General features: G+C 55.2%; 2 protein-coding genes across 6 annotated transcripts; one reads left to right on the top strand and one right to left on the bottom strand.

Annotated features, from left to right (window-relative positions):
• Positions 1-3,370: 3,370 nt before the first annotated feature.
• LOC128768055 (5-hydroxytryptamine receptor 1B-like) lies at positions 3,371-6,559 on the bottom strand. The gene has a single exon (XM_053880629.1). It carries the CDS (start codon positions 6,321-6,323, stop codon positions 5,202-5,204), a length of 1,122 nt encoding a protein of 373 aa, XP_053736604.1. The 5' UTR covers positions 6,324-6,559; the 3' UTR covers positions 3,371-5,201.
• Positions 6,560-7,535: 976 nt separating this feature from the next.
• mei4 (meiosis-specific, MEI4 homolog (S. cerevisiae)) lies at positions 7,536-22,337 on the top strand. 5 transcript variants are annotated; one of them, XR_008416221.1, is made up of 6 exons: positions 7,536-7,907; positions 8,313-8,558; positions 9,636-10,144; positions 14,651-14,782; positions 18,052-18,172; positions 18,272-19,060. XR_008416221.1 is itself a non-coding variant. In XM_053880625.1 (6 exons), exons 1-6 carry the CDS (start codon positions 7,880-7,882, stop codon positions 22,266-22,268), a joined length of 1,224 nt encoding a protein of 407 aa, XP_053736600.1. In that variant the 5' UTR covers positions 7,536-7,879; the 3' UTR covers positions 22,269-22,337. The 5 variants fall into 5 exon arrangements, 3 of the variants coding, with proteins under 3 accessions (XP_053736600.1, XP_053736601.1, XP_053736602.1); XR_008416220.1 differs by having other exon boundaries at positions 18,052-18,549; positions 18,637-18,658; XM_053880625.1 differs by lacking the exons at positions 18,052-18,172; positions 18,272-19,060 and adding exons at positions 21,824-22,059; positions 22,196-22,337.
• The last annotated feature ends 441 nt before the right edge of the window (positions 22,338-22,778 follow it).

The following is a 22,778-nucleotide window of genomic DNA, read 5'->3' as shown; positions in this document are numbered from 1 at the left end:
CGGCAAACTTGCGAGTCCCAGCAGCTCCTGCTGACTGGCTGGAGCTATGAGGGTGGATGAAGAGGACCTGAGAACCTCTGGACCTCAGTCGTCCTCAGACCCAGACCACTCGGCACTAGGAGGCGCTGATCCTCATGGCAGACGGACGCAGTCTACCTGTCTGTGGAGCTGTGCTGGAGATGGAATCTAGATTCTGATATTTCCTCCCTGCACCGAGGCTCATGCCGTTCTCATATCTGTCTGCTGGAGATATGAGCATCCGAATCTCATTTGTCCTCTTACCGTGGTCTGGAGAAGAAGTGACGCAGAGCGGGAGAGTCAGAGCAGGTGGTGAGTCAGAGCAGATGGAGAGTCAAAGCAGCATGAGAGGCAGAGCAGGTGGAGAGTCAGAGCAGGAGGAGAATCAGGACAAGAGAGTCAGAGCAGGGGAGTCAGACCAGAAGGAGAAGTAGAGCAAGAGACTCAGAGCAGGAGGATAGGCAGAGCAGGAGGGGAGTCAGAGCAGGAGGAGAGTCTGAGTGGGAGGGGAGTCAGATCAGGAGGAGAAGCGGAGCAAGAGGTCAGAGCAGTAGAGGAGTCAGAGCAGGGGGAGAGGTAGAACAGGAGAGTCAGAGCAGGAGAAGAGTCAGAGCAAGAGAGTCAGAGTAGGAGGCTCTTCAGAAGAGGCCTGGTGTTGGAGGCCCAGACTCTGCACTGGTCGTCCATTTCCGCTGGGTGGTTGACGACTCTACAGGATAAGATCACCAGAACGTGAACCGGGAACTGAGCTGTGACTGAAGCGACGACACATCAAAGGAGCCGCCGGGCGCCTGCTGCGCCAGCGTCGACACTAAGCTCCGGCTAAAACCAAAACCTCCCCTGCTCCGTGATCCGCTAACAGCGCGATGAGCAGCCACGTAGCAGCGCTGAGTCCTCAGAACATCATTGTCATGCAACACGCCGCTCCTCCACACCACCGTTGCCAAGGGGACACGTCCATATCAGAGAGCCACTTCCCACCTCTCTGTCTCCAGCTCTCATCTCCTCTCTGGACCCTGGAGGGGGTCACACACCCTGCCCAGGACCCCCCCACCCCGCTCAACTGACCAGGTGACCAGGTTCCAGCGGGAGGCTCGGGATCCTGAGCTCCAGGGTCCTGAGCAGAGAACGGTCCAGAAGGGGGCGCCAGGCTGGGGTGACTCAGCGTGACGAGATGCAGCGGAGGAAGCCAGATGGATTCTGCCGACTCATGTTTGATAGAAATCTACAACTATTGGCAGGCGATCGGCTGGCTGTGGTCACCATGACAACACCATCTCTTACCTCCTCCGTGCTCGCACACATCTGCTCCAAAACATAACGTCCCCCTCACGTCCTCACAGAGCAGCGGCCGCGCCAGGATGAGTGCGGCGCCGACACGCGACTCTCGTGCCGCCTGTTGCAGCAACAGCTCCGTCGACCTTGTTGTTCTCCTCGCTTCCTGCCGACTTGTGAGTCACCGTGGCGGAGACACGACTGGCGCGCGGCGGTGCCCACGACGGTTAAACTTCAGCTGACATGTGGCCTCACTCTGCTGTGGGTATCGGTGTGTGATCACATGACCTCCATCAGTCTGGGGCTCGGTGAGAGGCCACCTGCCACAGAAACATGGCCCAAACTGAGTCTGCAGCTATGGTTACGCGGGCCTTCATCACCTTGAGGAATCTAGCGCTTTCAGAGGCGCCTCATTGTATCTGTGTGGTAGCTGCTAGCCTCCTCCAGCTGCTATCATCCTGCAGCTGCTAGCATCCTGTAGCTGCTAGCCTCCTGCAGCTGCTAACCTCATGTAGCTGCTATCATTCTGCAGCTGCTAACCTCATGTAGCTGCTATCATTCTGCAGCTGCTAGCATCCTGTAGCTGCTAACCTCATGTAGCTGCTATCATCCTGTAGCTGCTAACCTCATGTAGCTGCTATCATCCTGTAGCTGCTAACCTCATGTAGCTGCTATCATCCTGCAGCTGCTAGCATCCTGTAGCTGCTAACCTCATGTAGCTGCTATCATCCTGTAGCTGCTAACCTCATGTAGCTGCTATCATCCTGCAGCTGCTAGCATCCTGTAGCTGCTAACCTCATGTAGCTGCTATCATCCTGTAGCTGCTAACCTCATGTAGCTGCTATCATCCGGCAGCTGCTATCATCCTGTAGCTGCTAACCTCATGTAGCTGCTATCATCCGGCAGCTGCTAGCATCCTGTAGCTGCCAGCCTCCTGCTGCATCCTGTAGCTCCAGTAGCAATTCATACTTAGATCCACCACTTCATCGTGGACGGCACAGACCTGGAAGTGGGAATGAAGTGGTACACATGAACTGCTGGGAGCGTCTGGCGGCAGCAGCAATGGCGGCAGATGATATCACTTCCTCGTCTGCAGGTTAAAGGTAATGGTCTGGGCAGAAGGCGGTCTCCTCTGCTGCTGCACTCTTCTTCTCTGGTCACCAGCCGTGTGGTGATGGAGCCAGGCCGATGACCTGTGACGGGCGGCGCCGGCCGCGGCGACTAATGACTGGGAGCCAACGATCATCATGCGCTGTCCATGCAGATGAACCACTGAAGAGCCCAACCCTGAGGGTCCAGTTTCATCTGCGACAGATCATCCTGCTGCAGCTCATGAATATTCCGGGCCACAGCCTGGTGTTCTGGAGCAGACGGGTCCAAATGTGTCCCCCAAGACTCAAGGGCAGCGCGACCTCTGAGCCTTCTCTCCTGCTGAGCGTGAAGCAGGACCTCAGTGACCCAGGCTCTGGCCTCCAGTGTGTCAGCAACCCTCCACTGAGGAGGACCCTGTGACCCGTGTCTCCTCGGTCGCATCTTCCTCTGCTCTTTTCCTGATCATTGCTGATGATTTCTTCTTCACGAATCACTTGTCTTCTCTTCCAGGGCTTGGCTTTCTCTTCCTCTCCTGAGGTCCACAGTCACAGTCCTCTCTTCTCTCTGGACATCTCACTTCTCCCCTGCGTTCACAGGACTCTGCTTCTTCCTTCTCCTGCCCTCCTTCCTGCCTGAGCCTGCTGACACTCCTGGCCCCTGAAGGCTGGACAAGTGACACCCCGGACCTTTGACCGTCTGAGGCTCCTGGACCACGTGGATCCAACCCTCCTGAACTCTGCTTCCATGTTGCGGTGGCCATAGCGACAGCAGGTTCACCGTCAGTGTGAGTCTCGCGGTGTCAGGTTCATGTCCCTCCGAGCCGCGGTCCGGTTCTGGAGTGGCAGGATCTGAAGGGTGTGTGTTTGGTGTTGGACCAAATCAACTCTCTCAAATGAAAAGGAACTCGTCCCCGCCTCCAGCCTCACACCAGTTGTGCTTCTCATTCAGGACTGAAGGGGTCAGAGGTCAGTTTGAGTCTGGAGATGAAAAACACCAGTGTGAGAGTGAAACGGAGGAAGCTGTGTCCCTCTTTGGTGATTTCACCGATCAAAGGACCGAGGTCTGAGGCAAGTGTGGTTCGCATCTCCACCACTGGAGGCAGCGCGGCGCTGCAGGAACATGGACAGACGTGGAAGAAGAAGTGTGGCCACACACGGATACAAAAACACCTTTATTGAACTCGTGTTTCCCTCCACGTCCTACAGTCGCACAATTCTGCTGAGTTGTGATTATTGTTGACAAACAAAGACGTGGAACAAGCGACGTAAATAAAGCTTTCAGAGTCACAAACAAACAATCGTGAAATTGTGCAAATTCAGCGTTAAATCCTGCCCTGGCCCTCACTTGCTCCTCCCACTTCCTCCTCCCCTGGCAGGAGAGAGTCACGGGACGTGAGTTTCATTACAATTCTGCGATTTCTTCACATCACGAGAGCCGGCGCCGGCAGATGTGAGGATGGTGAGAAGCCACAGACAATCGTCCTTCGTTTCCTGCTCCTGCAAACCTCAGATTAGATGGCTCTTTTCACAGGATTAGCAGCGCCGCGGCGTGACATTCAACATGTGAAAACACTGATGGGATCGCAGTGACATTTTCATCATTCACAGGTTTTGATGGGCAGGGTGGCGAGGGCCCAGCGCCACCTAGTGGCCGAGTCACACGCCTCGAGTCACGACCCGATCTCTTCAGCGGCTGTGCCTGCTCCTCGTCTGACCCGGGACCCGCGGGTCTCATGCCTGCTCTGCTCCGAGTCTCACAGTGGGTGCTGCCTCCTGGCTCAGCTCTAATGAGCCACTCAGGCCCCTCCCCCCTGCTGAGCTTGGTTTGAGAGGAAGCTTGCTTTTCTGTGACCTCAGTGCTGGACTCTTCAGCCTCTTGAGCTCCCACGAGCTTCCTCCATCCCCTGGTGGTTCAGTTGCCGGGTCTCTTGCTCGGGGGGGGGGGATCTCCGGTGGGCTTGACCTGATGACGCACGCCTCACTGGCCTGAGGTCTGACAACACTGACACAGCGTTATTGCTAGCTCACGTGAGCACGAGCCGTCTGGCGCCCCCTGCTGTTCACTGTCGTGAAGAGCAGGAAATCCACTGGCTTTGGGATGTTGGCGCTCACGCTGAAGAGATCGGGCTCCAAACCCGGGTCGGGTGCTGAGAATGTCCACTTCCTGTAGGCACCAGTGCTTCCCGTCACACTGCACGCGGCAACTAGACCGACAGAAGGGTGTTTTTTTTTTTGCCCCTGGGGCTCAGGCCAGCGCAACACTGCGCAGTTTTTGTGCTTTACAAGCCAACGTCTGTTGACCGTCATGGCAGATCCAGTCTGCAGGTGGCGTCAGTCCAGTGCCGCACCTGCGTGGAGTCGGTAATGCAGCAGTGAAGGATCCCTGACGCCCGTCCTGGCGTCCCAGACCCACGGCCGCGTCCACACCACTGCGGCTGCCGAGGCGCGAGGATGACGTCATCAAGGTGTTTCACTCCCTCGTAACGGGCAGGTTGTTTTGGTTTTGGGTCAGAACCATGTTGGGACGAATCAAAATTCAGTCGTGTGGACGCGGCCGCGAGAGTGTGTGTAGGTATGTGTGTGAGAGAGAGGAGGTGTGTGTGCGTACCTGGTTTATCCTTACTTGTGAGGACCGCATGACTTTGTGTTGACATTTGGCTGGTCCCCACAAGCCTCAATCTGAGGCTTCAAACATCCAACTAACTGGCTGATTCTAGCTGGGCTCCAGTCTGGGGGAAGGCTCCCCGCTAAGTAGTACCAGACTCTGTGCGTGTGTGTGTGTGTGTGTGTGTGTCATGTCAGCGTGCGGTCCTGGCTTCACGCCCGGCGGCAGCACTTGAAGCGCAGCAGTTTGTGGAAGGCCTGCTTGAAGTCCTCGTTGGACATGGTGTAGATGACGGGGTTGATGAGCGAGTTGAGGTATCCGAGCCAGGTGAAGGAGTCGAAGAGCTCCGGGTGGAAGCAGGACTCGCACAGCGGCACCAGCAGCGTGTAGATGAAGAAGGGCAGCCAGCAGAAGATGTAGGCTCCCAGGATGATGCCCAGGGTCTTGGTGGCTTTCCTCTCGCGGGCGGCGGAGATGCGCTTCTTCTCCAGCAGCGCGTCCGACACCGTGACTTTGACTTGGCTCACGCACGAGGTAGTGTCGCAGGACGACGCGTCGTTGGTCCCGTAGTTGAGGGAGCTGGTGGAGGCCACGGAGCCCGGCGAGTCGGTGATGAGGCGCGCGGAGGTGAGCCGCTTCCCGGGCTTCTTGTTGGACTGCTTGAGGATGCGCTTGCGGGCTTCCACGTAGATGCGCCCGTAGAGCGCAATCAGCAGCAGCGTAGGGATGTAGAAGGCGCCGAAGGTGGAGTAGACGGTGTAGAAGATGTGGTCCGTGTTGACGCTGCAGCTCGTCACCTCCTCCGCCTTCACCTGGCGCCAGAAAAACGGCGGCAGCGAGATGGAGATAGCGATGACCCAGGCGGTGGCGATCATGCCCGCGGCGCGCGCCGGCGTGCGCTTCTTGGAGTACTCCACCGCGTCCGTGATGGCCCAGTAGCGGTCCAGCGCGATGACGCACAGGTGGAGGATGGAGGCGGTGCAGCACGTGATGTCCGAGGACAGCCAGATGTCGCACACCACCTGCCCCAAAGTCCAGGTCTGGCTGACCGTGTAGAGCGCGCTGACGGGCATCACCAGGATGGACACCAGCAGGTCCGTCAGCGCCAGTGACGCGATCAGAAAGTTGGCGGGAGTGTGCAGCTTGCGCGACTGGTAGATGGTAGCAATGACGAAGGCGTTGGACAGCGTGGTGAGCAGAGTGATGAGGGCCAGGGTCACGGCCACGCCCGCCCGGAGCGCCACGTTAGCTTCCCGGCTCTCGCCCGGGGACGTCACGTTGGCGTGGGTGTCGTTCCACAGCTCTGCGTGGACCAGCTGGCTGACGTTCTCCATCCCTCCCGCGCTCGCGCTCACGCGCGCCTGACATGGAGCTCAGGTCTGGAGACCCCACGGGGACCGCTCGGGTCTGCAGCCACGTCCAGGTCTTGACCCGCGGGCAGGCATTTTTGGCGCCTTTTCTTCATCCTCTCGGTCTAGGGCGGGAATCTCGCGGGAGAGGTCAGGCAGACGTCCATCATCCGGGGAAGGTTCGAGTTCAAGTTCTCGCGAGTGTCCGAGTCAGACCAGGACGGGTCTGCGAGTGTGGACCCTCCGAGTCAGACTGCTGCTTTTATACTGCGCCCCCATCCCCCCACACCCCCCTCTTTCTCTCTCTCTCTCTCTCTCTCTCGCTCTGCTCTCTGAATTGTCCGTTCGGATTTGAGAAGAAACGCGTCAGTCTGACTCGCAGTCCTCCCGTGCTGAGCCGAGAGCGTGAGCGCCGCTCCAGTTGCTGTCCTCGGTGCTGAACCTGCTCGCTGGGCGGAATCTGTGATTCTGGCGAGCGCAGGAGATATTTCACGTCCTTTGATTTGCGACTTGTTACTGACTAGGCTTGCGAATCCTTGCCTTTCTTTTCGCTGCCTATGGCGCTGCTCCACGTCCAGAGGGATGGCCAGGTGAAGCCTGAGCCACCCGACCCTCAGTTAGCCGAGCTGGAAGTCTGTGTTTTCTTGAGGGACGAGGTTAGTGTGTTTCTGACTGTGGGGCACCGGGACGTGAGATTATCCCGCCAAAAGACCCGCTAAGAAGGCTCGTTAAAGATCGGCCATGTTTGTCGTCCTTGTTTCTTTGTGAAGCGCAGGTTTGTGAGCGAGGCGGCCATTTGGTCACTTCACTCACTAACTAACTCAACATGACTTGGTTAATACAAATATGTGAAATTAATTTTGGCGTGAAGAGCTTTGAGTTTATGTGCCACACGAGGGACCAAAACTACAGTGCTTCCCGGGTCTGACCTTCAGGGAAGACCCTGCTGTTGGTCATTCTCCGGTGGTTCACCTGTACTCCAGCCGAACCTCGCTCTTACATGAGGTCAACTAGAAGGTTGAGGATCAAGTGTCCTCAAATCCAGTGGGAGTCCCGGCTGCTGAGCCACCAGATGTTTGGATAGACTCTCCAGAGGGAAGATCCTCTCCGCCCCAGTGCCAGGTTTTGTAGAAGACCTGAGTCCACTGGCTTTGTCTTCCAACCGAATTCTGACTCATCAACATGTATGCAACATTTCCATTTGTTCTGTACACTTTGTTTCCATAAAATCGAGTTTGTGATTATTCATTTTCTTTTTTAATCCGACTAACTTTGTTCCCACTGTCCATTTTACTGATGAAAACCGTGAATGTGGGTTCAAAACGACATGCAGCCTCGGTAGAGAGTGAAACAGGAAGTGACGTCTCGTGGATTCAGCGTTTGTCCGGGGCACCTGCGCTGCGACATGTCGCCGTGTGAAACTGTCCCGATAGTAAAGTAAGGTGAAACACAGGCGTCCATCTTGGCGCGAGAGTGCGCGCGCGACCAGCTGCCCTTGTTTAGCTTCCGTCACCGGAGTTGAAAGTTGACGGTGTTTCACCATGGAAGACCGAGGCGCTCACGTACACGGTAACTGCAGCATCACGTGATGTCAAGTGTCATCTACGTTGGGAGGATGCTGCGTGTGACTGGCGTCTGGACGCGACTGTTGCTAACTCTGTAGCTAATGTTTGATAGCACTGCTCGTTTGTTTGACTTCAACGGCTCGGTTCTTTGGTTTACTCCGTTTGTAATTGAAGTTGTGAAACTGCGAAACGTCAGTTTTGTCGGGTAGTTGTAAATATAAACATGAAACACAAAGGAATGTTTGGCGTTTACTTCAAACAAACACGTTTCCGGTGAACTGTGGACTTCAAATCTGCCCAGTGTTTGTCACGTGCCCGGGCGAGGCAGGAGCTGCGCCCCCTGCCGTTTGGGCCGCCAGGCTGGTGTCCTCCGCCCTGCTGGGACTGATGGTTGTTTTCTCCTCTCAAGTGACTCCAGCGTCAGAACATGCCGGGCAGCTCCTCCTCTGGTCCAGAGTGGCTGTGGCAGCCGCCATCCTGAAGAGCAGCGCTGCGGGCGCGAGTGGTCGAGAACAAGCCGAGACGTTGGCTGGCCAGCTGCAGAAGCAGGACCAGAGCTGGAGGCAGCAGGCTGAGGAGCTGCAGCTGGAGGTTCTGAGGCTGCGACAGGAAGTGGTCAGGATCCAGTCTGGGAGCTCCTGGGCTGGTCTCACAGGTCAGTGTTCCAACCACAGACCTCTTCTGCTCTGCGTCAAGTTCCAGTTCCCACCTTAACGACCCTGAAACTGGAGTCCAAATGGTGGAGGAGTCAGACGTGAGAGTGACAGCTCGGCTGTTGCTACTGACTGTCTGAAAACCTTCCGTTTGCGCTGATGAACCAGCAACAGGAAAGTCAACTGTGGTGCAAGGGCTCGTCGTTCTTTGTTGTTCACAAGCATTCATTTTTCCAATAATGCCGTCAGAACTACGAAAACACGTAGAACATATGGACAAAATAGCTCATTGGCCTTATCAAACACTCAACAGGGCGAAGTCTCTCCGCAGTCATCCACGCGCTGTCCTCCTGCTTCACCGACTCTGCGGTGTTCACTCCCTCTCAGTCCCCCCCAACACGACCAAGCGGAACAAAAAATGCCTTCCCATCCGCACATCTCAAACAAACACAACAAAACTTGTTTACCAAACAAACCAAAAATATTCTTGTTAATTATTATAATTGCCACCAAACATAAACTCTTTTTTAAGCATCTCCAGAAATAATCCAAAAATATTCAAACTTCCTGCTTTTCTAATGGCAGCTTCATCAACAAAATAAAATCTCCACTGTGGGCAGTGCTTCCTCACCAGTGTGGGAGGAGACGACACCCCCTCAACAGCAGGTCTGCCTGTGACAGTCCCTGAGATGGGCAGTGGAACACCCGGGTCGGGCATCTGTGGTCCTCAGCGGAAATATGTCCGGTCGGCAGAGAAAGTAAATGTTTTGTTCCTTGGTTCCGTCTTGCAGCAACTGAGGTGAAACGGCGTCTCACGTGAGTCCTCCTGGATCTTCTGAGAAGGTCGTCAGCTGCAGGCCAGGTCCCTGAAGACCTTCATGTTGGAGAGTGTTCTCTCACAGCATCAAGAACGTTTCAGGGTAGTTACGCGCTGGGCGTGGCATCCTTTCTTCCGTCCCGCCTGTGAGCCTCACGTGGGACCGTCATAGCATAGCATAGGACAGACCACTTTCACAGTGCTGAGGCGCGTAGGTACACACACTCCGTGGTTGATGATACGGTACATGATGTCTCTGCAGGCGGAGCTGACCCTGAGGGTGGAGCCAGAGCTCCAAACCCCCCATCTGGACCACACTCCCTTCAGCTTTACGATTCGGACCAGTCTATGACACAAGATCTGGAGCTCCCAGACCTCCAGCCACAGCATGTGACCCAGAACCTGCCCAGTCCCCCTGCAGACCCACGGCAGAGAGTCTTTCTCCCTCATTTTCACTTCCTCCAGGCCCTGTCCTCTCTGAAGCGCCTCTCCAGGAGTGAAGGTGCCCGGGACTCTTGGTGGCTGGAGCCTGATGGAGGCTCGCTGCTGGTGGAGACTGTGGTCCAGCTGCTGGATGCTGTGGTGCTGGTGACCCAGGACTCCGTGCTGCGTACCCCGTCAGACCTGATCCTGGTGGCCTGCCAAGACTCTGTGAAGACCCTGGACCTCCTGTGTTGTCGGCTGCTTCAGTCTGAGGATCTGAGGAAGCGAGTGCAGGACGTGCTGCAGCAGCTGACCTCCACGCTCCTGGACACTGACCACAGCAGCCAGGTGAGTTGCCGTCATCTCAGGGGTCAGCAGGGCTCCGTCCGTTTTGCCAGGTTGGGTCGCGGGGACAGCAACCGGAGCCAAGATCATCGTCTCTAGTCTGGTGTTTCTCTGTGGCCTGCTCCTGACTTGCAAGCTCATCTGGTAGGACTTGCAGACATGACTCTGTTGTGGAGAGGGAAGCGGCGGGGCCGGGTTGGTTCTGAGCTGTGGTCACCCCGACCCTGCGTCAGCAGTCAGATGACCCCGGCGTCTCAGCTGGTGCCGGTCATGGTTAGAGCTGAGAGCCCGGCCGCTTCAGCTCTTGATGCTCTGGTGCTCGGAAGACGTGGTTTGAGGTTGGAACACCCTGAGCTCTCTGACCCTACCCCCAGAGTGGGCAGGAAAGTTTGGGGCTCCTGGTGAGTGCGGGCGTGATGGCGAGCCGATCCGCGGTGTGAAGGCCTCCTGCCTTGTCCTGGTGTGCCAGGGTGTGCCAGGGCAGACGATGTGGGTTTGCCGTGGTGCTGGCTCTCCTCACGACTCCAGTCGACGGTGAGGGAGAAGGAAGGATGGTGCTTCCAGCTGATGTTGGAGCATCAAGACTGGTGAACAGGAGCTGTGTGCCTCCTCCACTGGATCCTTCTGGTGTCGATCTGGTCTTTCTTCTGAGAGAAGCGTTTAAGAGTCACAGTTTATTTATTTGACTTTTGTGGTCTAGAGGATCGGTTGGTGGCTGACCCCGACCTGACTGGACCCTGGCTCGGAGACGATCCCCACGTTGGACCCGAGGGTCAGCGGCTGGAAATGAAATCATCAAGTGGATTCACTCGAGTCCGGACTGAGTTCTGTTGCCACGACGACAGCATTCTCACAGTCGGGTTCGAATCTCATCTCCAGATCGGACTGTGTTTCTGGTTCCACTGGGCTCTGGCGCAGCAGCTGTTGAACAAATTGTTTGACTCAAGAGCACCGTGACGGCGCTTTAATTTGTGCTTGTGCTGTGACTGTAGAGGGTTTGGTTCCGGGCCCAGACACATTGGGTCGCTCACACCGACAGGCATAGAACAGAACCTGGTTCCAGAGGAAACTCCATCCAAGAGTTTTCATGCCTGACTGGGTCCAGCCGAGGCGCTGCCAGAGCCCAAGATCGACCGCATCCAGAGGGAGGAAACCTCACGACTGACCCTTTCAGACATGGAGCTGGAGAGCCGCCACTTTGGCACGCACGATGCTCATGGTCACCTTGATGATGTGACCTCTTGAGGAAGCCCCAGTTCTGGTTTTCTCTTTGGGACTGGAGATCCAAACACATGGCAGACGTCCTGGTGTCCATCAGTTCACGCTGATGTCAAACATGCAGCTGCATCTGCTCACTCATGTGGAGAGCATCGCCACGCCATCTGTCAGCACCTGGTCACCGCGGCAACGACTGGCGTCACGTGGCTGGAGATGAGCGTGAACCTGCCGCTCTTCTTTTCTCTTCTGTTTGAGTTAATGACGCCACCTGATGGCAGCGTGTCAGACGGAGAGAAGACTGTCTCCAGGAGGAGCAGCTTCTTCCTGCATGGAAGGTTGTCACGTGGACAATGAGGCAGTGTGAAGCACTCCGCTGCCTCTCATGGCCTCCCTCCTCATCTGCTGATGAAGTCCTCCAGCTGTTGGGCTCAAACGAGCAGCCGTCGGCTAAATTACAGCTGGTCACGTCGCTCCACGACTCAGACCGATCCCCCCCCTCCTCCCGTCCTGCTCAGTAGTCATTCAGCTGCTTTTGTATCTGAAGTTCCAGCTGGAGACTCCACCAAGCAGCTGCCATCAGGAATCTGCAGGAGGAATATCCCTGTGCTGAGAGAAGAACACTCCCCCAGGACGCTAAGGAACACCAGGACACTCTGGCTGAAGAGCACCAGGACACTCTGGCTGAAGAACACCAGGACACTCTGGCTGAAGAGCACCAGGACACTCTGGCTGAGGAACACCAGGACACTCTGGCTGAAGAGCACCAGGACACTCTGGCTGAAGAACACCAGGACACTCTGGCTGAAGAGCACCAGGACACTCTGGCTGAAGAGCACCAGGACATTCTGGCTGAGGAACACCAGGACACTCTGGCTGAGGAACACCAGGACACTCTGGCTGGGGAACACCAGGACACTCGGGCCGGGGAACACCAGGACAAGCTGCGGCTTGTCGCGCTCCTCACCGATCACGTGAGCTTCTTCTGGGCTCTGTTCTCAGTCTTCTTCAGCACGCTGGTCTGACCAGCTCATGGTTTCTGGTCCTACTCCGTACAGTGGCTTGGCTGTTGCCGGGGTTGCATGTTTGTTGAGACAGACAGCAGGATGGGAACGCAAGGCTATTTTTAAATCTCCCCCTCCAAAGTTGACTGGGACTTGAACCTGCGCTCTCAGATCCCCGGTAGCACCTGGACCAGAGCCTGGACCGAGGCGGGCTCCGCTGATGTGGCGACAGAGCCAGGCTTCATGGATAATCCATGTTTGCCCACAATCCCGTCGTTCACTGAACATGAAGCCCATTCATTATTCAGCAGCGCTCGTGCACCTCTTGTTACTGACGGTTGTCGTGGGGAGGGGTCAGGACTGTGGGGCGTCTGCGCGGAGTGGGCGGGGTCAGCACACCTCAAGCCAAGAACCTGACCAACTTAAGACTGGCGCCGTGATCCAAAGTCTGTTCCTGAACACAATGAACGCCATGCTTTTGCCATGTGGACACTGGCGGCTTTGACTCTCTGGTGTCTGACTCCTGTGTGAGTCCCCGTCTTTGCCCGCTGACAGGAGGTCTCACTCTGTGCGGGTCGAGTTCGAGACGCCATATCATCCTCAGGATTTTTTAACATAGTGCAGCTTGTTTGTTGAAACAGGGAGGCGCTTGTTAAATTTGAGGTTTTTATTAATGGATTTTCTTCAAATGATGTTCACAGAATATTTCAAAAATCACTTTAAACGATTCAGAAATAGTTTGGGTTTGAAGTTGTTTTCAAACATGAGTGAGCTGCGTCGTTCTGGGACACCAGTCATCCGAGCGCCATCTTCGTCTGTGGTGCCTCTAAACAAGCTCGACATGACTGTGTTCTGAAGAGGCAGCCTCCGTCCGTCCATCTGTGGTCGCTGCTGAGGAATGAATTCAGGAGCTGCTGCTCTGCAGTGTCCAGTCTCCCCAACCAGGGACTCATCACGCACGGCTTGCAGTAACAGCAGCGGACGTGGCAAACATTTACTTCTGAGAGGAAACACGGCGCTGTCGGCGGCGCTGATGAACGAGCGCCCAGGGCGACACCACATCCATTTTTAAAGTCTCCATTTGCAGAGCTGAGCCGGCTGGTTATGGACACTTTCAGATCATGGCACACACGCGCACACACAGAAGCCGTGTAGGGCCCGCGCTTGGCCAGGCTTCTCTTTGTGCTGGGCGGGATCCTGCTCTTCGCCCACCGTGGCGTGTCTCCAACAATCAGCTTGACAAGCAGAGCGATGAAGTGCTCACCTCAGATCAGACGCATCAAGAGTTCATTAAAATGTCACCGTCGTTTGGAGTGCTCTCACTCAGCCGCGCTGCTGTGGACTCAAAGGTTGATTCTGTCAGAGCGAAACCTGACTTGAGGACGGTCAGCGAGGCTTGCTGTGGGCTGGAGCGAGGGGCGTGAGGTCGCTGCCGTCGTCACTCGACAAGTCCGCACTCGAAAACTATGGGCCGCCCAATGTAAACATGAAGACGCCCTCTTTTGCAATATTTTCACAGATTTAGCCCATATTTGTTACATTTGAGATACTGCACTTTAATGTTACGCCCCCAAAACTGAATGATAAATCTTAAGTATTAAATTTAAATATTAAATCTCAGTTTTAAGGATTTAGAGCTCCTTTCCTCCAAGTGGAGACGCCCCCCGCTGGTCTACAACTGAAAGTCTGTGGTAGCTTGCATGGACCAATCAAGACGCTCCGTATTATGCAGCTCGTGTCCACTATTTCCTCACTCTCCATGCTGGACCCAGCGTCTTTAAGCTGGTGCACCACTGACCGGTCCACAGCGCAGGCAGCACCACTGCACCCCCGGCTTATGTGTGAACAAGATATGCTTCCTTCTTAAATGTAGTGCGTACGGCTAATATTCTGCTGCGCTCTATAGTCTTGAAATTACGGTAGTCATTCTGTCTGTGGCGAAGAAACATTTCCGCAGTCTCCTGAACTGGTGGTTTTTCATGGTCATGTTCCATGTGCGTGGGTGAAGTGCGAGTGTGTTGATGGTCCCTGACGGACTGGTGTTGCAGCGGCACAGCAGAGGGTGACGCCGGCATTAGCAGCCGGATGAGCGTCGCGCAGCGTGTGTGGAAAGGATCCGAGTCTGGCGACAAAGCTCGTCAGAAAGCTTATTTGCAGCTCTGGTTCTGACAGGAGCGACACTGACGCCAGAGCCCAGTGATGGGGATGGCTCTTGTGAGGCTTCTGCGGCGGGTGATGGTCTGTGTCGGTCTTGCTACTGTCAAGTCACCGGGGTCTGTTTGCTCCACAGCTGGAGGCCGCGGAGGTTCTGGTCCAGTGTCTGACAGTGCTGGGGCGCAGCAGCATGGCGGGCTCCTTCCTCATCCGTCACCTCCTGTCGCAGGTCAGCGCCGTGGCCAACCGGCTGTGGCGGATGCTCCAGGTACGACCTCCTCTCGCTGGTTGGGCCGGTCATGTGACCAACTGTCCTGCTGTGCTGTTGTGATGAATGGTGGCGAATGTGTTGTGGCTCCCTCTGTCTTGAGGAGAACTCCCGAGCTGGTCTCCGGGGAGAGACCGACCAGCCAGAGCATGAGCGTATGCTGCGGCGTCCGCCCTCCTCCAGACTGACACCTGTTGGCATCTAAAGTTTGACTCGCTCGGATTCATGATGCTGAGGACCTGTGTGGTGCCGAGTGTCGTGACCTTTTCTGACCCGCCGACAGTCTCTCTTCCCTGCACGATCTCGCCGTGTCCCTCTTTTCCGTGTTTCATTGACGGCGCTGAACAGTTCTTCAGGGTCAGATGTCTCCGAGCGGTCTGAGATACCGACAGTGGGAGACCAGGAGTGTTGCGTCGGTGACTTCTCTGCTCCGAGTCTGTGGTGGGCGCCAGTGCATGGACCGACCCTGCAAGCTCAGCGGATGGCTTCCTCCTTTTTGAAGCCTCGTCTGCAGGAGCAGCGGAGTGAGACCACGTGGTCAGCAGATCTGTGGTCATGAACTTTTGCATCCATCATCATCTTCTAATGTGGCGCTCTGACATTTCACAGCCATCTGTGTTCCGTCCTCCCACGCCGCCTCCGCGCTCTCCTCTCTCAGGGCTCCAGTCCGACGGCCATATTTCTCTGAAAGCTGCGGCTGCTGTTGTTCGCCGGCAGCCAGCGGCGCTCTCTCCCTCTCTCTGCGCCTCAGTTGTAACGTACAGAGAGTGGTGGAGACGGCGTCTGTTGCCATCAGCTGTCTCCTCTGCCGCGTTAACCTCCAGGAATGATAATGAGCCGGAGCTGAGTGGAGAGCTGGAGGTGACGTTCACAAACCATTTGAGAGAGATGGAAGGTAAACACCAGCAGCGGCGCGGCGGCAGAGATAATTAAAAGGTTGCTCGCCATAATTCACGCACAAACAACAGTCATGGCCCAGCGGCGGGAATCAGCCATGAATATTTTATAACCTTCATGAAACCATCCAGGAAAGAAGGGGAGAATTCCTCTGCACTTTCTTAAAGCAGCTCCTCCTCCGTCAGGAGCTCTGTCGTCCCTCAGACATTCGGAGGAGGGTGCAGTAGGTCGGTGTGTTGGTGATGGATGTTTCCACCATGCAGGAGACAGAGCTGCTCTCCTGAGCCAGTGACTGCTCCCACCCCACTGCTTGTGTTCTGGCTGGCACACTTCACTTCAGCGTGATCAGGTGATCTCTGAATTCATTCTCACTCTTTCCAGTGTGGAATATTTCCAGGCAGTTTTTCGACTGAATAGTTGTGAGCGTCCTTCATTTTTATCTGTAGCTCCCTGCTCCTCTATCTTTTCAATCCATCTCTTGTGAACACTGTTGTCATACCGTGAAAAACCTCTGCAGAACTGCAGCAGGACGCCGATCCATAGACCAAACCCCTGAAACATTGTTCCTGGGTGATTTGGATGCGCTTGTCTGTGGGGTCTAGTCGCCGGTTTGGATTTATTTCTCCGAAACACAGCGGCAAGTCTGGTGACTGCACGTTGTCAGGGCAATGAAAGTCTTTTGAGTGGAACAGTTGGCTGCTGTGACTGAAGAATGAACCCACCGTGACATTTAAGCGGGTCTGTTGTCGAGCGCCGCCGGGACTTCCTGGTGGACCCGCTGTGACTCTCAGCTCTTGGTCCTGAATTCTGGACAGATTTTTTTTGTCTCCCGCCACCCATTTTTTGTGGCTGATGTTTGGTGCTTGTGTGTCCCACTACGGCCTGTGGAGAAGCAACAGGCTGAGGAGGAGACCTGGATCTTGATGTTCTGCAGAAGTGTGTTGTACTGTCGATCGTGTGGCACTGAAGTATCACGCTGTTGTGATGCTTCCCATTCTGCTGCGGGTCACATCCTGGCGTTATTGATGGTGAATCTGGACGAAACAGGAGATAAACGGTGGAACCACCATGAAGCACGTAGAAAGCCTCCCTCGCATTTAAGTTTAGACGAAAAGACCAAAGGTTTGGATAAAGAAAAAGGTAACAGCCTGGCAGGGTTGAGCAGCTGGGTGGTGTCACCAGTCAGAAAACCTTCGACTCGTGTGTGAATTAAACTTGTTACACTGTCAACCAGTGCTCCGACGCAGGAATGTCTGATGGTTGTTTCCATCAGTCTGTCAGACAGTGCCCCTAGTGGACCTTTGCTTCAGACCCCCAGCAGCCGCAGGAAACTGGCGGATCATTCACCCCAAGCTGAGCCTTCCCAGGCTGCAGCCATGTTTCCTGATGAGAACATCTCCAGCTCAGCCCTGGGAGGAGGAGGAGGAGGAGGAGGAGGTGACAAAGATGAATTTATGGCGAAGAGGCAGATGAGGGCCAGCGCCAGTCAGACGTTCTTTTCCTGCTTTCAACTGTGATTGCATCATCAGCCATGAGAGAACTATCGATTCCAGAGACGACGGCGGATCATCAGTCTTCTGCAGCGTGCACAGGAACTCTGAGTTCTGAGAGCAGAGACACATCTGCTCACAGTCCTCATGTGGCTGGGGTTCCTGGGCCGGGCGCCGCTGCGTTTCTTCTGGCACCATTTTAAGTCGCGTCGTCCACAGTTGTGCTGCAGGGGGCAGCATTCTGGGACAAACCCAAACCTTCCGTGTGGGGGTTCTGAACCTTTTTGATCTGGGGGCCCATTCAATAGAGCTGACTCATGAGTCGATTTGATTTGTGATCAATAACCATAATTAATCTACTCACGCGTAAACAAGCCAAAACCTTGTGAAATGACATGAATCCATGTGATCATCACAAAGATATTTATGAGTCATGAAAAAGTCCTACGAGCAGCAGGTGCAAGTCACGTTCATCAAATTTACTAAAGAAAATGAATGAAATAAATATAATCAATATGTATAATATCATCTAGTAATATAATAGTATATTTTATTTAAACTCCAAAGAAGATATAAGTGAAGTGTAAATGGAAGTATCGCCATTCATTTTCTAAACTGCTTCACCAGCTGCTTTCATGAACAATGTTTACTGTTGGGGGCGCCATCACTTTCTTTATCATTTTTTTCTTCTCCGTAGTGACTGACTCACTACTGCCACCAAACGTGGCTCATGTATTCAAACTGAGTGTCTCACTGCGGCCCTCTAGGGAGCGTTTGCACTGATTTAGGGTATTTACCCGAGACATCGAATGAAGATTGTCAAATGATGGCGTTGACCTTAGTGACAGCTGATCTCACTGTCACTGGTCTCTGTGTTGCCAGGTCAGCGGCGTGGTCCCGCTGCATGTTAGATAGCAGATTGCCTCCATCTGTCTCCGGCGGCTCGCTGACTCAGACGACCATGATCCAGAGGTGACACAGACCAAAGCCGCTGTCGTGTCAGGTGGAGTCAGCTGACCTGTCCTCTGACGTGGCATGTCACGTCAGAGGCCTGTTATCTGTGAGTAGGTCTTTTCAAGGTCAAAACCTGTGTGTGTCTAAGGGGAGGGGCTGGAGCTTCATCTTCCTGAGAAGCTTCTTCCTGAGCCTGGAGCAGAATACAGATGAGTGGAACCATCCGGGCTCAGAGGCTGTGATGGCCGAGCTGCTGGACTGAGCTAAGCAGCGAGATGTTTAGAAACCTGCTGGTGGAGCCCTGACTCGTGGTCGGGTGGACAGACAGGTGGCGCTCTCTCGGTGTGGGTTCTGCTCCGTGCGAATGTCGCATCCAGCGTGGACATCCTGCTGGCTGCTCAGACGCTGCTGCGGGGTCACGCTCAGGTGACCTCATGATATTTACTTCAGCTCAGGGATATTAGATTTGGCTACGTAGGCGACAGATGAATTTTCTTCCTCCACTTCTGCCAGCGGCACCAGAGGAAATGAGAGGTGGCCGGAGCGCTCCCCATCTGCCCTCAGAGCTCATCAGACTGCTGCTGCACCTGCGGGGCCATGGAAGTGAGTGGGAAACATGGAGCAGGAGGGAGCGCGGCGCTCAGGTGCCTGCTCCCTCTGGTTATTCGCAGTCTGTCCACGCGTGGGCGGCTAATCGTGGCTAACAGCTTCATTAATTAGTGATTTGGCGGCTGGCAGGCGTGTTTCCTCTCTCTCGCTCTTCTGGACGTCGCCAGTCCTCGCAGACTTGGGCCCGGTTCCCAGCGACCCACATGGTCTCCAACCGTCTGTTCTGGAACGCTGGGCTCTTCTGGGCGACAGAGTGAGCCATCCATCAGACAGGAGCACTTCATTAACTAATGAGTCACCTCCCCTGAGAGCTCCAGCTCCACCCACGCTCGGTTGTGGGAGGGAGGAAACTTCAGAGGTAAACTGCTTGTTTTGGGGGAGGGGGAGGGACGGGGGGAGGAAGGAAACTTCAGAGGTAAACGACTGGTTTGAGAAAACAAGTTCCACAGATGAGACCTTGGCTGAGTGGGGGAGAGATGGGGAGGGCAGGAGAGGGTGGAGGGAGGCGGGGCGGGGACAGGGCTGGTGAGAGGAAACGGGTGCTTTGAGGCTCAGTAGATTCTCACCTGTTGACGGAGGGAGGAACACAGGGATGTTGCATGTGTTTGCACACAGGAGGTTGGTCACCCTTGCTCCTCGGCGCTGACTCTCCCTGGACCACACCTGCTCGCCGCGGGAACGGACGTTTGCTGGTCAGTTCGTCCATCACCGTTTCCCTGCCGCAGTTGAACAGCCACATAAAGCGTGGGAACATCCGCTCGAGGACTCTGTCACACCGTTCATTTGTTCATCTCCAGCCTGTGACGCTCTGAGATCTGCTCAGTGACCACATCACCAAACTCCTCCACGGTGCGGAGAATTCTCAAGGACCAGCTGTATTCGAACCGTTTCCTGCCGCATGCTGCTGACCTCAGCAGGAAAGTCACCAGCACTGTGGTCTTCTGAGACGTCACCCACTTCCTGTCCAAGACCCTCAGTGAAACTTCTGGTTTCCTCTTTGTTCCACGTGCCCGAGACCGTGTCGCGTGGTGGCTGGATTGACGCGGTCATCAGACTCTCACACAACAAAAGCTCGCTCTGGTGTTACCATAGCAACATCGTTCCACCAGAAGAGGCGACTCTTCAAAGAGTAAGAAGTGTCAGAGTCAGATTCAAGCGACGATGGGTCTTGGAGAAGTGGTCGGCACGGACATCACTTCCTCCTGACGGGGACTCGTATCCTGCAGCGTTGTGTTATTGTGGTTGCAGGTTGCAGCAGTGGTTGTTGGTTCACCGGGCCTCGGCTGCTGGCACCTGAACCGAGGCAGGGCCAGGACCCGGGTCACGCCAAGAACAGAACTGAATCGGAGCCAGTTGCTCATGAGATCTCCGGACCCGTCAGAACCACAGGGCCACCATCAGGGACTTGACGGCGAAGGACCTGGAAGCTGCTTGTTGTTTGTGTTTGCCAAACAGGAGAGTGTGTGTTCTCGCCGCTCGCCGGCCAGTTAAGATGTCAGGAGCAGAGCGGCGGGAAACTCTGCTCCGATGAAAGGGGATCGATTTCCTGTCAGCAGGGTTGTCAGCCGCTCACCTGAGTGAGACGACTGTGAGGGAAAATAAAACACTGGCAGAGCAGGAGCCGGAGCAGCGGCCAGATCCATCTCCAGTGGGGTGGGGGACCTTCTGAACATCTCAGACTCACGCCTGATCCAGAAACACCAACAGTTGCGAGAGGCCTGACTGGTTACAGGAAACAGGAAACCAACAGCTCAGAGTGGATACAAAGTGCTGCAGATGGTTTGATGTGGGAGAGTGAAAGTGCCGCAGCAAACTGACGGCCGCGACGCACCCTCGTACTGCCGGGTAGAGTTGGGAGTGCTGAGTCGGCGGGAATGGGCGGCCTTTCTCTCGTCTTGCCTTCGCTCTGCATCAGAGGTGGAAGTGGTGAAACCAGGTTTCTGACGTTCAGTCACATCATGAAGTGATCAAAACAGTCGTCATGGCAACATCGCTGGCGCTCGCAAAACTAACGCATTTGACAAGCAGGAGGTGTGTGTGTGTGTGTCCTTGTAGAGGTATTTCTGTGGCGACCAGTTTGGCCGGTCCTAACCAGGTTTATTTGAGGGTTACACCTTCAACACGCCTGGGCCAGAGTCCTGGTTCAGGTGAGCCATGTGTTTAGGGGGAGAAGCTGGGGAAAGGGTGGTGGCGTGTGTGTGCATGTGTCCTGACCAGGCGCTCCACCACGCTCTCTGCCCGGGCACCCCCCACCGCAGCCCGGTCTGGTCACATGGTTTTGTGACTCTCTTGCCCGACACCTGGTGCATTCTGGTTCTCAAGTCAGGGGGTCTGGGTCGCTGAACTAACCCCCCTCGAGGACGAATGGTCTCGGGTCAGGTCCAGGCAGCTAGCCCCCTGCTGTCTTGTTGCCGTGTCACGGTGTTGCAGCACGGCTGCCAGCGGTTCTGGTCTGATGTGATGACTCCTCGTCCTCCACCACAGCACGATGATCCACTTGGCTCCTCTGAGGTTTGGGTTGGTGCAGGCGCTTATGTAACAGGTCTCTGCCTCCTCATGTTTCCAATGCTTGTGTGGTGATCTGTCACGACCATGCTGCAGTCCGGCTCTCGGTCCCGGGCTGGACAGGACCCGGTCGGGTGGCACCAGGACACACTCTGATCTGCAGCCCCCCAGCAAGACACTGATGCAGCTCACATGAACACACAAAGACCACCACACACGCACAGGCTTGTCTCTCTCTGTCCTTGTGAGGACCTCACCATCGCCCTCCAAACCTAACCTGAACTAGGACCCTGAACCAAGCTGAGTGGACCAGTCTTGAATGCCATAGTTGTGCCCCAAAGATTGTGAGCTTGAATTCCAACGTAGGTGATGTGTGTGTCATGCTACTGTACATGCTAATGCTCCTCCTGTGGCTGCATGTGACACTCTCGAGTCCAAACCTTTATCCTCTGCCATGAGGAGAGGCCGAGTCCCTCGTCCAGCTCTCTGTCGCCCCTTCACTCATGAGTCCCACAGGCTCCACTCCATCCTTGTTTTCAGTTGGTTTTGCTGTGATTTAGCAGAGCTGATCCTCATCTGTTTCCAGGACGCTTCCGACCTGGACACGTTTCCTGCGGACCAGTACCAGAACTCCTGCTACCTGTTCCAGGTCCTGGAGCAATTGCTGCAGAGTCCGAAGCTGCGGCATCTGGGACGTACTGGACCGGAGCTGCCACAGTTCCTACGCCATCTGGAGCATCGTGTGTTCTGGATGTCGGAGGAGTTCCCTCTTTTCTCCCTCTATATGTGGCGCATGAGACTCTGGCTCACCTGCGGCGACAGGTAAGCCGAGGTCACGGGCCGTCGGCCCACCAGCGCGTTCCAACAGGCCGTGTGTCGGGAGCCGAGCCGCTGTGGGAACCCGACTCTCACACGGGACTTTTCTTTCTGTCCTCGAAATGTGTTTCTGTTTCTAAAGAGCATTTCAAGAAGAAGCAGCTCACATTAGCGGTGCGGTCACGTCTGCTGGCTGCGGCGGCGACAGGATATGAGAGATGAGGAGATGACAGCTGCGACACCAGCGATGGTATCGTACGCACTCACACTGAGCTGCTGACCAGGAAGCTGGGCCGGTCCAGATCCTTCAAATGCTTCTCACTCATCACCTCTGGTCCACGTTTCTCTCAACTGGAAAAGATTTAAAAAAAAAAAAAGTTCAAACTTGAAAACTTCCAACCAGTGAAGCTCAGTGAAGACCCTGTCACTGTTGCCATAGCAACCGGAGGCACTGCTTCCTCTTCATCTGTCGTTCGTTCTTGATTTAATAAAGACGTGTCCTCCAGTCACATGACCGCCTCGTGACGTTCGTCCGACCTGCTGCTGGTGAAGATGAGGATGAGGAGTAGATCAGTTCAGGAGGCGCAGCAAGTCATTGGCTTTACCATACCGCCCCCTTCTGGCCTCATGGAGACACGACAGGAACTGAGGAGACGGAAAACAAAAAGATATATCTTAAAAGAAACGCATTGATCAGTTCCAGGAAGTGGACGTTTGAATCCGAA

Source organism: Synchiropus splendidus, chromosome 12 (assembly GCF_027744825.2).
Source record: "Synchiropus splendidus isolate RoL2022-P1 chromosome 12, RoL_Sspl_1.0, whole genome shotgun sequence".
In the NCBI taxonomy this organism is placed as follows: Eukaryota; Metazoa; Chordata; class Actinopteri; order Syngnathiformes; family Callionymidae; genus Synchiropus; species Synchiropus splendidus.
This window is presented reverse-complemented; position numbering and strand designations above follow the sequence as displayed.

Bases quoted from the DNA above. Each gene is read 5' to 3' on its own strand.
- LOC128768055 (XM_053880629.1), bottom strand. From the start codon at position 6,323: ATGGAGAACGTCAGCCAGCTGGTCCACGCAGAGCTGTGGAACGACACC.
- mei4 (XM_053880625.1), top strand. From the start codon at position 7,880: ATGGAAGACCGAGGCGCTCACGTACACG. The intron at 7,908-8,312 runs GTAACTGCAGCA...TCTCCTCTCAAG, and splicing joins CCGAGGCGCTCACGTACACG to TGACTCCAGCGTCAGAACAT. The intron at 8,559-9,635 runs GTCAGTGTTCCA...ATGTCTCTGCAG, and splicing joins CTCCTGGGCTGGTCTCACAG to GCGGAGCTGACCCTGAGGGT.